This window comes from Trichoderma ghanense (genome assembly GCF_004382785.1).
Source record: "Trichoderma ghanense strain CCMA-1212 chromosome Unknown scaffold_5, whole genome shotgun sequence".
Taxonomy (NCBI): Eukaryota; Fungi; Ascomycota; class Sordariomycetes; order Hypocreales; family Hypocreaceae; genus Trichoderma; species Trichoderma ghanense.
Window position 1 is genome coordinate 459290 of NW_027395668.1, and position 16265 is coordinate 475554.

The 16265-nt window shown below is 56.0% G+C and overlaps 5 protein-coding genes across 5 annotated transcripts; 2 read left to right on the forward strand and 3 right to left on the reverse strand.

Annotated features, from left to right (window-relative positions):
- Window positions 1-569: 569 nt before the first annotated feature.
- Window positions 570-2186, reverse strand: CCMA1212_005087 (putative phosphatase PSR2; the record flags this gene model as incomplete). The annotated part of the gene is made up of 3 exons (XM_073702366.1): window positions 570-881; window positions 951-1100; window positions 1158-2186. 3 exons carry the CDS (start codon window positions 2184-2186, stop codon window positions 570-572), a joined length of 1491 nt encoding a protein of 496 aa, XP_073558667.1.
- Window positions 2187-2944: 758 nt separating this feature from the next.
- CCMA1212_005088 (uncharacterized protein) lies at window positions 2945-4044 on the reverse strand (the record flags this gene model as incomplete). Its single annotated transcript, XM_073702367.1, is given in 3 exon segments — window positions 2945-3509; window positions 3520-3659; window positions 3703-4044. Coding segments are annotated over 3 exon segments (1047 nt in total), but the record flags the coding sequence as incomplete, so codon positions are not given.
- A 2002-nt stretch (window positions 4045-6046) lies between these two features.
- On the forward strand, window positions 6047-7555 carry CCMA1212_005090 (uncharacterized protein; the record flags this gene model as incomplete). The annotated part of the gene is made up of 2 exons (XM_073702368.1): window positions 6047-6806; window positions 6873-7555. 2 exons carry the CDS (start codon window positions 6047-6049, stop codon window positions 7553-7555), a joined length of 1443 nt encoding a protein of 480 aa, XP_073558994.1.
- Window positions 7556-8380: 825 nt separating this feature from the next.
- CCMA1212_005091 (Peroxisomal long-chain fatty acid import protein 2) lies at window positions 8381-11041 on the forward strand (the record flags this gene model as incomplete). Its single annotated transcript, XM_073702369.1, has 4 exons — window positions 8381-9010; window positions 9068-10123; window positions 10183-10636; window positions 10707-11041. 4 exons carry the CDS (start codon window positions 8381-8383, stop codon window positions 11039-11041), a joined length of 2475 nt encoding a protein of 824 aa, XP_073558995.1.
- Window positions 11042-12071: 1030 nt separating this feature from the next.
- CCMA1212_005092 (uncharacterized protein) lies at window positions 12072-15806 on the reverse strand (the record flags this gene model as incomplete). The annotated part of the gene is made up of 6 exons (XM_073702370.1): window positions 12072-14273; window positions 14339-14485; window positions 14551-14661; window positions 14724-14770; window positions 14847-15023; window positions 15086-15806. The coding sequence occupies 6 exons, from the start codon at window positions 15804-15806 to the stop codon at window positions 12072-12074; spliced, it is 3405 nt and encodes a 1134-aa protein (XP_073558938.1).
- Window positions 15807-16265: the final 459 nt, after the last annotated feature.

A 16265-nucleotide genomic window follows, 5' to 3' on the forward strand; every position in this document is an offset into this window, starting at 1 on the left:
CTTGCCAGAACAAGGTAACAGCATAAACAGCCCAGATGTGCCAGCAGTCTTTTCGCAACACGCTCGAGATAGGAGGCGTTTTCCGCAGAAGCCCACGGCGGACTCATGTTCATTGCCCGCGCAGTGAAGTTCTGGGAAACATCCATAGTCTTGGAAAGAATGACACATTCTTTATCCCAAGCCGCGATGTCGAGCCTCCTCCTTCCAATGCGTTTGCCTTGGAGCGTTTCCGTCAATCTTTCCCATCGAGTCGTATAGGTGCGTTTGCGGTGTCGGGTGGGGGTATTTGGTCGACTCAAAACCCCTGGCCGGCTTCAACTCTCTGCTCGGTTTTTGTTTACCGAGAATGGAAGAAAAGGAGAAAAAAAGGAGTCATCGCAGGCCGAGGAGCCGCGTTCCAAAGATCAAGGCGGATTATATAAGATTAGACAGTACATCTACCCCCGGAAACGAAGTGATTTCAACCAAACGCCTCCCGCTATGACGGCAATGCTGCAGTTCGGGCTGTTGAGTTTTTCTGCTGAAGAGAAGAAAACAAAAAATCGAAGGAAACTGTTGTGTATGGTATCTCAGAGAGTGACGTCAAGGACCAGGCTGACGTCCGCAACGTTGGGGCCAGCGAGGTCTTCAAGAACGGGTATAAGGTCTAGCAGCTCGTTGTCATGCGCGTCGGAGAACCAGCTGCTGATTGGAACAGCGTGCTGGGGGTGGAATATGTAGGAGGTCGGCGAGTTGTCTATGATGATGGTGTCTTTCAAGTCTCGTCCAACTTGCGAAAGGTCCTTGACATAGTTTCCTTGGTGGTTGTAGCAGCTCTCTCGGAATAGACGGTGATGAACAACGTTGTGTATATCTAATTGGTCTAGCAGAGGATCGCCGTACTGTTCGCGAGTCGAATACGTTAGTCAAGGTCATTCACGCCACGAGGGATGGGAAAAGGCTGCACCTACCTTTGAGACTGATGCGGTAAAGACGACTACTTCGTAAAGCTCTCCCACTCTCTTCATAAACTCGTCTACACCAGGTCGCTTGATGACATACACGTTATGATAATTGCCTTCTATTTCAACCGGTATTGTGAAGTCGGCTTGATGAAGAATCTGGCGCGTTTGGTTAGCCAACTCGTTTCTTCCTCTGCTTCAAAAGCAAAGACAAACCTTGAATGAGCTGTGGACCAACGTTTCGTCGAGGTCCAAGACTAGACATTTCCTTCCTTTGAGCTCCGGGGTGACGGGTGGTAACAGCCACTTCTGAGGCTCTGGTGCTGAAGGGCCCTCATCAGTGAGAGGGAGCGCTGTAGTCACCAGGGGGGTGGGAATCGGGCCAGGCGGCGGAGGTGGGAGCGCAACTTCGTGGGCCTCTTGTTGTACGACCTCAGGCTGCACGTCCCGGGTTTCCTCGACTGTTGGCACATCTCGCATCTCCACGTCGTCGACCACCTCCTCTATTTCTCGAACTTCCTCGTTCGGCTCCACGGGGCTCGGAGGGTCAACGGTAACGGCGGGGGCGACCTCTTTTGATTCTTGAATCGTCTGCTCCTCCTCAAGCTTGATCTGGTCCTGAGCGCTGCTCGACGAGACGCCGTGATCCTTGGCCGGGGGAACGGTGGTTGCTGGGACGGGGGGCTTCTCGCTGCTCTGCTTCGTCGGGGTCTGGTCCTGGGGCGTTTGCGTCCTTGACTTGGCCGTTATCGGCCTCGGGGGTAGTTTATCCAGTTTATGGATCCCCTGAGGAGAGTCGACGGCGTTCGCCGAGTCGGGCACGCCGCAGCATCCCAAGAGAGCCAGGAAACCACTGCTCTTCTTCCTCTTGCGTTTCTGCTCGCTTGCGGATGGAGAGCTCGGCTGCGAAACCTCGGCTGCGCGAGCAGGCTCGGCATCGCCACTGGAGCTACCGTTTCGCTGTCTATCCAAAAAGCTTCCCTTGGACTCTCTGGACCTGCTGCCGATGCTGCTCCGCGGATCGGTGATGGTGGCCCCGCTCAAGCCAGTTGTGGTCGGCGAAGACTGGTTCCGCTGCTGGGATGATGATCGCGACGGCACCTTGAGGAGCCCCCGGCCCTTACTGGAGCTCTCCCCATCCTCCGGCAACAGCATATCCTTTTCCTTGCCCAGCCCAGAGCCAAGAGGAACTCTGTCCTGCTTGAAATCGACGACCGCGGGTGTTGCCACGGCTGTATCGGCCATTGTGAATTCACTGTGTTGAGCCTGTTAGCTTTCCTCATCCAACGCTGGAGCGATAATAAGCCAACGCCACAGTGCAACCTGAAAATGGAAGCTCGGGTGGCAGAGCTCCCAACTTCAGTTGGGCCGCGAAATGCGACACACAATCGGTATGACGAGGCGGTGGTGAACGGGAAGCCATCGCGGATGGGCGAAACACCAGAGCGCCGAGCCTATATGACCAAGGACGCCATCCGACTCGACAGCGGAGAGGCGCCAGATTGACCCTTGCGGACAGGACGAGGTAAAATTGCGCGAGCTTTAGCGCACCTGCTAATGCGTCTTTGCACGTACCTCAAAAACACTCAGACAGCTAAGCAAGCTGGCTTGAATTTTCCAAGCTTCCAACGCAATCAAAAAGGGAAGGGGAGGGAAAAAAAGAAGAGGAAGTAAAAGAAGAAACTTTGGAGATGTAAAGAGAGAGAAAAGAACGTCAGCCCACAAGGGGCGTTTTTTTGGGCGGCGACGTGCCGTTCGTTGCTCCGAAATGCCCTTTTCTTGCAACCAAAAATTACCGGGGTTGTTGGCGAGGAGCTGAGACGCGCCCGACAGAGAGGGAAGATTTAGGGAGTCGAGTCGATGGGCGCCCGTGCTTTCTGGTCGCAGAGACACGGGGAATCGGGCAGAGACGAAGGCGAGGAGCTGAAGCAGCGGGCGGGCGCCAGTTGGGGAGAGATGGGCGACCGTGACGATGAGCGCCGAGGCGGTTCGTGAGGGCGAAGTCAAAACAGGTCAGGCCAAGTCGCGATCAGGAGGGACGATGGACCGATAGATGGACGGATGGACGATGGAGAGACGAGGCGACGGCGGCCACGGCGTACATGGACGAAGTACAAGTACCGGCCGAGGGACTGCGAGGGCTCAAGCGAGATGATTGCCTTTAAACGTGATGGGTTTTGGCTGGGCCAGGTCGGGGATGGTCCGGCGTGCAGGGACGGGCTGGGGGAGGTTTTTGGGGGGGGGTTCAAGGTGTGGGTGGAGTGCTTGTCGAGATTAGCCAACGGCTCTAGCGACGCTGGGGCGTTAGTGGGGGAACAGCCAGCGACGGTGCGCGGGCGACGGTCTGGCACGGTGCTGCAGGCGCTGCGCGTGCTGGCGCCCGGCAGCTGTGCCATGCACGGCGCCATCGCAGCGGCACCGCGTGACGGAGCTGCAGAGCCGCGCTCGCGCTGGCAGTACCCGCCCACTGTGCGCCTGCGCCGCAATGCACCGTGGGCGCTGTTAGGCCAGTAAATCGCGACCGCATGGCGCCCTGTCCCAATCTCCGCTAATGGCGGCCGCCAAGTTCTCATCTTACCGTCCAACGCTGCACCTGTGGGTTCCCAGGCGCTGCTCAGTCTTCCTGTTTGGGAGAAGCGCGGTCACGGCCGGCGCTCTGCACGGCGGCCCGCTCACACGCTGCGACAGGGCAGGCTGGATTGTCTGGCGCTGGCTGCTCTGCTTGTCCCTCCAAGCTCATGTCTACAGGCCCGCCACACACACGATGCAAGCCTCGACTGCCAATGCGGCATCCATACCTTGCCTTGCAGCTGGAGCAGTCGGGCGCCGTCGACCAGGTACGAGGCACAGAGTGCAGTCTGCCGCCCATGACGCGGTACCGAATGCGCAGCAGCTGGGGCTTCAAGAGTCGCAACAGCTTGGACGCCTGCTTGGCTCCCCATTGACGCAGCAGAGCAGAGCAGAGCATCATCTTGCGCCAAGAACGAATCCGTCCATGGCCTGGCGCCGTTAGGCGGTGGGTCGAGATCTCTGCTGCTTCCTGGGCTTCCAAGCTCCTACTGGCCGCCGCCGCCAGGCAAATCACGAGCAGACAAAGGGAAACGGCTAAGAAGGAGGAAACAAAGGGAAATCACAGGAAAAGGGACCAGGCGAGTCCTCCAGTTCCGTCCTCCCCCAGAATCCCGGGCGCCATCGCACCCCCCTCTCGCCCTGCGTGCCGAGTCAACAGCCCTGACCCGGGCGTCGTGATTGGCCGTGTTGGCGCCCAGGCGTCGACCTGTTCACAATTCTGCCCAGTCGCGGCACGAGCACACCCGCCGAGCGAGGAGTCGTTGGAGGAAAACCGGCGTCGAGGCCCTCGGTGAATGAGCGTGTTTCGCTTGGGATTGGCGGCATGCAGGCTCCCAGGAAGCATCACTCCTGGTCCCCCGGACGTGGACGCGGGCCTCTGATTACGGAGCAGCCACGCATGATAAAACGGAGCTGGACTGGATGGAGACGCCGCTGTGCCCATGGATCCTGCTATGGATCCCTCTTTTGCTGTGCTCGTACCGTCCTCGTATGGAGACTGGCTGACCGGCTGGTCCCATGTACGAAGACAATGTACGGCATCGGATGGAGCCTGTTTGATTGGCATGCCCGGCACCTCGTCGCACATGGCGGGCCAGCAGCTCCCGCCCTTTTGCACATACCTGCATGCCTAGGTACAGACCTTACATGTACATGGACACGCTGCGGCCATGCATGTGGCCAGCTGTTCGCGCAAAATGCCTGGCCCGCCCTATACCTGTATCCCCGGATGCAGAGGCTGCTAGGCTCGTACGAAGGCCGGAGCGCAAGGACGGAGTATCTCGTACAGTACAGGGCATCCCTCCATCAGCTGCTGTGGTTGTGGCTGCAGATTTGCCGTTGCACGGAGGAGCGAATGGCCCTTGATCCTGCGCTCATCTACATACTGTACTACGACCAAAAGCTGCTTGTGCTCCGCCCTTGGTGCTCCCTGGCAGCTGCTAACGGACCCAGAGCAGATACCCAGCTAGTGCCCTATGGATCACGTCCGTCACATCTGCTAGGTCTCCAGTTGAGGAGCACGATGGAGCTTTTGCCAGGCCATGGAAATTGGGCTATCGATGGCTTTCGCAGATTAGGTGCCTGAGCCTCCTGGCCAAGCTTTTTGCTAATTTTAGGCGCCCGGGCCTGGACTCGTTCGAACGAAGATGAAGATGCAGGGTAGGTTGAACGTATCGATGAGACGAGATGGGATGAGCAGTTAAAGAAGATCAATGGGCGCGTGATAGAGTATCCATCCCCATGTGGGCGTGAATAAGGGACCGCTTTCTCATTTCTTGTTTCCCTCGTGTTGCAAGACCCCTCATTAGATGGGATCTCGCAATCAATCTGAGGTTCTAGTGGGTTTGCCTCGGAGTGTGATGGAATCATAGATTTGGCAATCTCAGCTAACGGTGATTCGCACTCTGTCAAGCCTGTCAAGTGAGGTGACAGACGCACTTATGAGAGCTGGCGTTCGAGTACACCAAGTTCAAACACACAGTGGACTTGAACAGCAAGGCACAAAGCCTGAAGGCGCCACGTACCTGTTCCAGCCCACACACAAAGACAGAGTGGCCGTATATGAACTTGGTTCTGGCGTTGGGTATCGAGGTACTTCCTCTAGTGCTAACAGCATGCAACCCTCCTCCTAGAGCAGATCTGGTTGAAGATTCAAAAGGAATTGCGGGGCCGCCTAAACGCCATCTGGAGCGTCTCTAAACGCTTTTGACCTTGGCTTTTCGCACACAAAGCCGAATGAACAGCCTCAATCTCAACCTCAACTTCAACCTGAACAACAATCAAGCGAACGCGACCGTCCATAATGGCAAGAGGAACAAGCGCTGCTGGAGCTGTCTGAACAGCCGAAACAAGACGATGGGCTGAAAACTTGCTCACGCCAGGTTCTCAGATATATATCTATATTCCGTCGCAGGCTTCACACGCAATACCATGTAACCATCACCACGACGCAAGAAAATTCTCCGGTTCAACACAAACACATTTAGTGACAATCACGACTTTCAACAAACACCGTCACCTCACTTCACGTCAACATGCCGAACTGGAACCATCTCCCGGAGGAGTTGAGGCTCCAAGTGCTGGAGACCCTCGCACAGGATCCCTACAGCGGCAGCAGGCGTGCCAGCTTGACCAACTACGCCCTTGTCTGCAAGTCGTGGCAGAGGATCTTTGAAAAGATCAATTTCCAGCGCCTGGTCCTCCATCAAGATGATCTGGACGGCGTTGCAAGGCTCCCCAAGCGGTGCAGGCCCTACGTCGCCCACGTCTGCCTTCGCATCGAGCTTAGCGAGTACGTCCCCTGGGCAGGTGATCGGCTCGCAACCATCAGGCCGGCAATTGTCAGGCCTGAAAGAATGGAGGACATTGCGACCAATAGCGAAATCATTGAATTGGCTATCGGAAAGCTTTTTGATGGGCTCAAGTCTTGGGAGAAATGGGCCAAGCCTGACCATCGCATCACGCTGGAAATAAGCTTCCATTCGCCCAGTGACTCCAGATACATTGCCAGGGGCATTCATGCGAAGGAGTTGGATAGGGGGCTGCCCTCGACGGATGGCAGGAGCCGTGATGGAGCTGCTGATAGGATTTTTGGCGGTTATGTCCACATCCAGTTTCACCAGCAGCTCCCGGTACTCAATATGGTAGAACGGTTCATCATGCAGAGACACACACGTCGTCAGCCGACTTCCTTTACGATGCATCAACTACTTTCCCGGTTTCCTGACCTGAAGGATCTGGTCTTTGAGCCATGGCAGCAGTTTCTGGACACATCGCAGGACCGTGTCGACGCAGGTACGTGATATTTCGGCTCGTGATCCATATGACTTATGCACTAACCGTGGCTCTGAAATTGAATAGGATATGTCAGGTTTGTGAAGGGCTCGCTGCCCAAAGGTCTGAGACATTTCACATTTTTTGAGGATCATGACGAAGAGAGGACGAAATCGAGTCTGGCACAAGGTGTACCGGCTCGAGCGCCCAACCCGAATGTCAGTGCCGCTTTGGCGCGACGAAGCCTCGGGTTGGAGAGTCTCTCGGCTTCATTTCTCGTCGACGCGAGAGATTTCTTCCGATTGTCCAAGCGAGAGTGGACTTGGCCAAACTTGCAGTCCCTGACGCTGACGTCGCGTTACCTGGAGTCTACGCGAGGCTCTTACGAGATCAACGACATGCTCAACGCAGCTGCCGAAGCAGCGCTTGCCATGCCCATGCTTGAGACCTTGGAGATCTGGAACGGGGGCCCGGGGCACGCGGCCGTCTTTCGGTACAGCGCGAAAAAGGGCGGAGCCACCTTGGCGTGGATCGGCACCTGGGACCTGTTCATCGACTCCGGAGTCGTTGATGCTTGGAGAACGGTGGCCCTCAAGAGCCACGGACGGCAGATGCGTGGTCTGGAGAAACGTTTCATCGAAAGCCCTCACGAGATCCGGGGTCACGGAGACGCCATCCAGTTGCTCGAGACGAAGGAGCGGGTCATCAGTCCCCAGAGCCTGGAGGAGCTGCAGTTTGAAGCCAAGGATGGATGCATGTGCTTTCCGTGAGATTGATTTGTGTGGCAGTGGGGTCTCGATGTAATGGCTCTCTGGAGTGGTTGAAAACTTGAGATGATTTTACCTACTTCACGTACGGAATGACTGACTCGCCATGCTACTAATTGCACGATAGAGCGCTTAATGGAGTGCTTGGACTACTTGGACTGCTTGATGTAGTGCTTGATAGAGTGCTTGATAGAGTGCTTAATACAGTTGCTTTTCCCTGACCGGTCTCCTCATTATGGATGGTGATACTTGCTACCTTGCCTATTGAACCCTCTCGACCATCGTGATATTAACATCTTGGAGCACAGCAGCTTATTGTTCCATTGACCAGACGTACTGTACGGAGTAGCCATCGATAGACAATCGGCCTTCCCCAGACTCTCTCGGCCGCTCCCCCACAGTGTGGAGTCACGTGTGGCTGCTCTGGGGGCGGTTCCGTCATTGCTCCGTTTCGGGACCTGCTGCATTTCTGGGCCTCGGGACAGCTGGGCGCGGCCTCACCTTCACATGTCCGATTCCATGCCCACGCAACCACACGACTGATCCTCTTCCAGATCATTCTGCAACGATACACGACTTCATCACCCCCTTGCTGCACCTGCTGATGGCCGTTTCTTAGCGGTTATTTGGCTGAACACCCGATTGCTCTGACGCGCTGCTCTTTCAAACCACCTTTGCACTGTTCTACGACAACCGCACGATCCTTACACTTCACGCGCAGGCGCTCGGCTTCATGACCCTCGACTCGGTCTAGACGGGACTTGCGACGCCTGGAGTGTCCGAGAAGCACGTCCAGCGTCTGCACCACAACATTCATCAGACAAAAAAATGGCAGCGCAGTCGAACCTGCGCAGGACGGCAGCCGAGGATGCGCTGGCCGAGTTCCTGGAGAAGTGGACGACCATCCTGGGCAAGCGGCTGCGCTCCACGTCTCGAACCACCCGCACCCTCGCCACCCTCTCGCTCGCCCTGTCCATCATCCTGGGCGCCGAGGGAGGCAGGCGGTGGTGGAAGAAGAGGCGGCATGAGCACGAGCAGGGGCGCAAGCTGGTGCGCACCAATTCGTGGCTGCACAACAAGGACGGCTCGCGCACAATCTATGTGCCCTACAAGGACGGGACGTCCAAGGTCGTCATCAACACCACAAAGCCGCTGACCTTTGAGGCGCATAGGCGGCTGTTTCTGAACCCGCCGAGGGTGTCTGGGCTTGGTGATGGCACTGTTCCGTCTGCGCAGACGAAGCCTGGCTTGAACCTGGCGTTTCTGCATCAGTTTCTCAGTCTTATGAGCATCATGATTCCGCGGTGGTCGAGCAAGGAGGCTGGTTTGCTCATTAGCCACAGCGTCTTTCTGATGCTGCGGACATATTTGTCTCTGGTCGTGGCTCGTCTTGATGGTGAGCTTGTTCGAGATCTCGTTGCAGGCCATGGAAAGGCCTTCCTCTGGGGTATAGTAAAGGTACGTTTGTGTTCTCTCAATCGGGCTGTGATCTATTTCTCACTAGTATGTTCTTAGTGGTGTGGACTGGGCACGTTTGCCTCTTACACGAATGCCATGATCAAGTTTCTCGAGTCCAAGGTATCGATCGCCTTCCGAACACGACTGACTCGGTATATTCACGACATATATCTGAATGAAAACCTAAACTACTATAAACTGTCCAACCTAGATGGAGGCGTGGGCCAAGGAGCTGATCAGTTCATAACCCAAGACCTGACGCTATTCTGCGCCTCGGCGGCCAACCTCTACTCCTCGCTGGGCAAGCCCTTTGTCGACATTTGCGTCTTTAGCTTCCAGCTATACCGATCCTTGGGCCCAATAGCCTGGATTGGTCTGATGAGCAACTACTTCCTGACGGCGAGCATTCTGCGGAAGCTGTCTCCGCCGTTTGGCAAGCTGAAAGCGGTTGAAGGCCGGAAAGAAGGAGACTTTCGCAGTCTGCACGCCCGCCTCATTGCCAATGCGGAAGAAGTGGCCTTTTACGGCGGTGCAGAGATGGAGAAGACGTTTCTCAATAAGGAGTACAAGTCTCTCAAGAGCTGGATGGAGGGCATCTACATGCTCAAGATTCGTTACAATATCCTGGAGGACTTTATCCTCAAGTACAGCTGGAGCGCCTACGGCTATCTGCTCGCCTCCTTGCCCGTCTTCCTACCGGCGTGGGGTGGCGTTGGCGGTGCGGCTGAGATGAACGAGGGCAGCGAGAAGGGCAGCAGAGAGCGCAACCGCATGAAGAGCTTCATTACAAATAAGCGGCTGATGCTGTCGCTGGCCGATGCAGGTGGACGTATGATGTACTCTATCAAGGACCTGGCCGAGTTGGCTGGCTACACCAGTCGCGTGTACACGCTCATCTCGACTCTTCACCGGGTCCATGCCAACGCTTACTACCTCCGAAGCGGGCAGAGCGAGCTCTACTCTTTGTCTGACGTCCAGGGAACGATTCAGAAGGGGTTTGACGGCGTCCGCTTCGAACAGGTGCCGGTTGTCGCCCCTGGTCTCTGGCCCCAGGGTGGAGAGGAGCTGATAGAGTCTCTGGACATGATTGTCCGGAGAGGGGAACATCTTCTGGTATGTACAAGTGGGATATACCCCATGGATAATCGGCGTTGGCTAACGATTGTCTAAAGATCTCTGGCCCCAACGGCGTCGGAAAGAGTGCCATTTCCAGGATCCTGGCTGGTCTTTGGCCCGTCTACCGAGGCTTGGTCAGTCGACCGAAGAGCTTGGGCGAAGACGGCATCATGTTCCTGCCCCAGCGGCCGTACCTAAGCCCCGGCACTCTTCGTGATCAGGTCATCTATCCCGATGGCCACGTGGACATGCGGGAAAAGCGCAAGTCTGAGCACGATCTGCAGAAGATACTCGAGGCGGCTCGTCTTGGCTACCTTCCTGATCGCGAGGGAGGCTGGGACACGCGAAAAGAGTGGAAGGACGTGCTCAGCGGCGGCGAGAAGCAGAGAATGCAGTTTGCACGCCTTTTGTATCATGAGCCGCGGTATGCGATTATCGATGAGGGCACGAGCGCTGTTTCCAGTGATGTTGAGGGCTTGTTGTACGAAACCTGCAAGGAAAAGGGCATCAGTGAGTATCCTCCTACATGTGTGAGCTTTTATGTCAAGATGAAGCTTGGATCTGACAATTCCATCCATAGCACTGATTACCATTTCGACGCGAGCATCTCTCAAAAAGTACCACACGTTCAACCTGCAGCTGGGCGTCGGCGAGCAGGGCGACGGCTGGGAGTTTGAGCGCATCGGGACGGAGCGCGAGAAGATGCAGGTGGAGAAGGAGGTGCAGGAGCTGCGCGAGCGGCTGTCGCAGGTGGACGAGCTGAAGAGGAGGCGGGACGAGGTTGAGAGGGAGCTGGCGGCGGTGTGGACGGACAAGGGCGAGATGCTGGAGGCGCCGTCGTTTTCATACACGAGCAGCAGCGGCGTTGATGTTGATGGGATTCCGGATGAGGCCGAGGAGACGGCCGAGGCGTGAGTGCAAGGAGACGGGCTTGATGTTTACTATGCAGCGTGTTCTTTTGTTGCAATGGAGAAACGGAAGAGAGGGGGGGTTTTTGTAAGGATATGTGTATAGGGGAAGTTGGCATGGATGATTGATGTGATTATGTTTTGCTTGGATATTGTTGTTATACCTTGATGGCCTAAATCTATATCATGTACCGTTCTGATTGGTAGAGCAAACTATGAAAGTGTACAAATTATAGCATATCTTGATACGCAAATCAGTTATAACGTTGTTAGCTGTGGATGCGATGTCTTGTTCGTGCGGCGGCACTGTTGTGAGACAGCGGATGTCTTTTCGAGGCAGTTGATGGATGAGGTGGTATGAGGGCTTTCCTTTGTCATGGATATCATCTTGTTTGCTCAGAGACGGTTGAGTCGGGCAAACGTCGTTGATCTCCAGCATTTTCATTCTTGGAAGACAAAACAAGAGAAAGGGGTGGAAGAGTAAGGTATACGAGCATCACGAGCATATACTCCCCCCCTTTTTTTCTTACCAGCCGTACTGCCCATATGGCAAGTTGTGTATGCACAGCTTTTCGTCCCTTCGCTCATCATGAACAGTACAGTTGAACTGCCGAGTACAACGACGAATTGCGTTGCCAAATGCACTTACACGGACATTACCTACCGTGCCACTTCTTCGGACGAAACGCGAGCCACCGTTAGCCTTATAGCTCGATCCAGACTGCAGATGACGAAGATGGGGAGCCGAAGGGTCCGGTAGATGCTGCAGAGATGAAGATTGCGATGCTGGAGTGCCTAAGTGTGTTGGATTTACGGGGGGATGCGGTTGCGGGGTGTTGAAGCTCGGATGGGAGAGTTTGTGAGTCTGTAAGTAAGACCGTGAGATGGAAATGATGAGGGTAGTTGGTAGTTGACAATGAAGGTGTATATGGTATATAATGCGTATCGTGTATAGTCTCTATATCAAACGATGCGTTCTCTATCAAAAGTATCCCGATATAACCTCTACATAGCTATAGATCACAACATATCAAAACTTACCTCGATACTTGCCACCAAACCCTCTCACCCACACCTGCATTGCTTTCATTCCCTGCATTCCCTGCGTTTCCTGCATTGCCTCCCCCCCTAGGCTGACCCCCCCACCAGACCCTCTCATTCCTCGCAACATCCCCTCTCCCCCTGGGCGTACTCGCCTCACCCATAACCTGATCCCCATCACCCTCATCCACAGCCGTCCTACTCGCCCCTCCAAGCTCAGGAACACTCTCCACCTGCACACCACCCGCCGCACGAGGCGAAGGCGTCCTCCTGAACTTATTCCGCAGCCGATCCAGCCGAAAGAACTTGACCAACTTCTTGCGCTTGCTGCCCTTCTTCGCCCGGCCTCTGCTATCCGTCTCCGGCACGGCCAGAGAAACGGTGGAACCTGGATCATACTGGTTGTGCAGGCTCCTCATATGCTCGACATACGTCTCTGTCTGCGGAGCGCCCGTCACGGCGATGGTCGGGTTAGGCGCAGGCGTGTTGGCGACGACGGGCCATTGTCTCGTCAAGGTGCCGGGGCTTTGGTCCGTTGCCGTCTCTACGAGATGGACGGGCTGCATACCCATGGTGACGGTCGAGGAGGCTGACGCGCCGTCGAAGCGGACTCGGCGCTGCTTCTTCTTCCGCTGGGTGCTGGTTGTGCCCTCCGACTCTTCGGCGGCCTCCTCTGCGCTGCGCTTCTTGGTTGCTGCCACTGTGGCGCCGGGCCTCGTGGGGAACTCTTCTCCTGAGGACCCTTCACCGGCAGGTTGCCTCGCTTGGGCGACCGTCGCCGTCTCTCGCATGGGAAACTCCTCACTCGAAGAGCCTTCGAATGCTGTCGGCCCCACGGGGAACACTCCACTGAAAGAATCAAAATAACCTTCGCCAGCAGATGATGTCGCTTGAGCCACCGTCGCCGTTGCTCTCATCGGAAACTCCTCACTCGAGGAACCCTCGACAACAGGTGGCGGTCCTAGTTGTACTGCTGTCGCCCTCAAGGGAAAATCTTCACTGGGAGATCCTTCGCCAGCAGGCCGTCTCGCTTGAGCCACCGTCGCCGCTGCTCTCATCGGAAACTCTTCACCTGAGGAGCTTCCAGCAGCGGGTGGTCCAACCTGTGCAGTTGTTGCCCCTGGCCGCATGGGAAACTCTTCCCCCGAAGAGCCTTCAGCAGCGGGTGCTCGCCCCAGCTGGACTATCATGGCGCCCGGCCGAATGGGAAACTCTTCTCCTGAAGGGCCAAAAGCAGGGGGCGGTCGTCTCAACTGTAGCGTTTCCGCAGTCGGTCGCATGAAGAAATCCGGAATCGAAGAAGTCTCAGCAACAGGCGGCCGTCCCAGCTGCACCGCTGTCGCCCCCGGCCTCATGGGGAACTCCTCACCTGACGGGTCCTCGGCAGCAGGCCGTCCAAACATGGGTGCAGAAGGGCGCATCGGGTACTCCCCGCCCGAAGAGCCTTGGGCAAGAGGCATTCTCAGCTGTAGCGTCGCCGCCCCGGGCCGCATGGGAAACTCCTCACTTGAAGGAGCTTCAGCGGCAGGCCGTCCTAGCAGTGGCGCGGTTGAGCTAAAATCCGACATCCTCATATCTGGCACAGCTGCTGAGAGATCTCCTCCACTGGGAGGATAAGGAGGCTGATGGGCGGGTCTTACACTCGGGCCTGCCTCTCCAGAAGAAGACATGAGTGGTGATCGCCGGCTTTTGAGGCGCAGAGCGGCCACATGCGCGATGAGAGGATTGCCAGTCTCTTCGTATCCCGTCGAGGTATTGGGGTTTGTCGCGGACCCCTGAGGAAGTGGCACAGGGGGGGCAGCTTGTTGCCCAAGGGCCTCAACAGCCGCTACAAAGCCGTCATTTTCATACTCGGTCACATTCTGCGTGTCGTCTCCTCCCCCGGGATACGGGCTCGGCCTCCGCAGCGCCCAGAACAGATCCCAGAACTGGCGCGTCATCCAATCGGGCTCCTCGGGAAAGCCCTGCTGCTTGCGCTCGGCAATCTTCTGGAGGAGGTAGGCGAGCGGAGGGCGGTCCCCCGGTTTCTCGTACTGGCACTGGAGGATCAGGGAGCGGAGCTCCCACTCGATCCACCCGTAATGGTGCCTGCATATGCGCCAGCCGTATGTTTGGCCGTCGGCTCTGGAGTCGTAGGGCCTCAATCGCATGGTGGTCATGGGGTGGCTTACCCAGAGCTTGGTGATGACTGCTTCCATCTGGACGGATGAATCTCGTAAGTAAAGGGCCACAAAAGAAGAAGGGAGAAGAAGGGCAAACCCACAATCTGGCCGATGAGAAAGAGATTGGTCCAAGTGCCGTACCGTCCGGCGCTTACGTTCTTGTCAGGACCAAACGAGTCGCCGACGAATCTGGAGAGAGGCCCCGGGTGGGCGAGATCGAACTCGTCCCATTCTTTGGCAATGGTTTCCTGGCGGTTTGCATGAGCGGTCATCCTCAAACATAGGTTAGTGGTCGTATAGGAAGTATACTTACCGGGGGAGTGCGATTACTCTTTGGAACTCGTCTGAGTCTCCAGTATTCCGACTCTGGCCAGATTGCCCAGTTTTCCCTCATCTTATGGCTGAACTCACCAAAGTCGTGGAGCTATTTGCCACATGTGAATCAGTTTCTGATGCTTCACTGATACGGGGATATTCCGTACTCACCTTGAAGATGGGATGATGCCCATGTTTCTCATCCTCAGCAATGAGAACTACCAGTCACATGTTAGCCAAATGACGAATCCCCCCTTTATCATAGTCCTGAAAGGGGTGCTGGTGAGTACATACCGTTCTGCTCTTCGATGTCGAAATGAACGTCGTGGCTATCAATCAGAGTACAGATCCTGCGAAGCTCATCAATGTTGTCAGGGTCATCCAACGAGTCGAGAACCTTGTCGAGGCCATCGTGGCCCCATCGCCGAACAGCGTCTGGCTGCAACGCCACAGACACAGCTGCCTTGACCACTGCAAAACAAGTCAGCTCATGCTTCAGAAACGAAGAAGTGCCTCCAATGGTAAGAACTCACGGCACTCCCAAATCTCCCAGAGCACCTTCATCGAGAAAACAATGTTAAACTGCGACGCCCTGCTCAGCAAGTCAAACATAGTCCCGCAATCCGCATACTCCAGAACAAGAACATCCAGGTCAGAAGGATTGAACCTCGCCCCCCGATTGATCATGTACCCCCTGTTGATCCTGCGTCGAACATTGTCAGCCATGGCCTGCAAGTCCAGCGCCTGCGCGACGTGCGAAGCGCCCGCGTATCGCAGATGCCACTCGAGCTCGCCGTCAAAGTTGGCGTTCGACCGGACGGGGATCTTGATGACGGCCTTTACGCTGCTGCCGTCCTCGAAGATTGCGTTCCAGAGGGTCGCCATGCCGAAGCCGCCCTCGCCGAGGACTTTGACCCATTCGAGCCTGAAGCCGTCCCAGTTGAGCATCTCGACGAAGTCTTGCACGCGCTTCGGCTGCTGCGTCATGGCGCCGCCGCCGTTGGAGGAGCTCGAGGATGCGGGGAAGCCATAGATGCACTCGTACGCCTGGGCGTGGTCCATGTGTCGCGGGCGGTAGGGGACTCTGAGGCGCTGCACGTCTAGCTCGGTGACTCGGCTGGTGTTGTGCAGGGTGACGTGCTTGTCGCCGCGGACGAGGGCTGCCTGGATGGTGTAGAGGTTGCGGAGCTCTGTTGCGGGTGTTTGCTCGACCGCCTTGCGGTGGACGATGAGGTTGGGGAGGGGGCGCGGCATGATGATGGCGGTTGTGGGAAGGGGGTGATGGGAAGCTTGGTGATGTGGTTGGTGATTTCATTTCTCTCTCTGTTTTTCTCTTCTCTGGGTTATTCTATGCGGTGTCTATGATATTTATGCGAGCTGGATGAGCTTGAAGATGGGCAAACCACGATGATGCTCTCAAAGGGAGGCTCAACACAGAACGTGGTGTTGTTCATCTTGAACGCTTCTTCTCGAAGCCTGAACAGAACTTGACACCCCAAGATAGAATTTCTGTCAATTTGGTCGCGACGAGTCTTTTGGTGTTGTTTCCTTTAATATATCGTCTGTTCCTCAAACAAGGAGCTCCTCCTCTCTCTCCTCTCCTCTCCCTGTCCCAAATCATTGCTGTTCCGGCTCAAAGAAAAAAAAAAGACGAGACCACGCCATTGAACAACCCCTCAAAGAGGAAAATTGGATACAAGCCACCGCGAATAG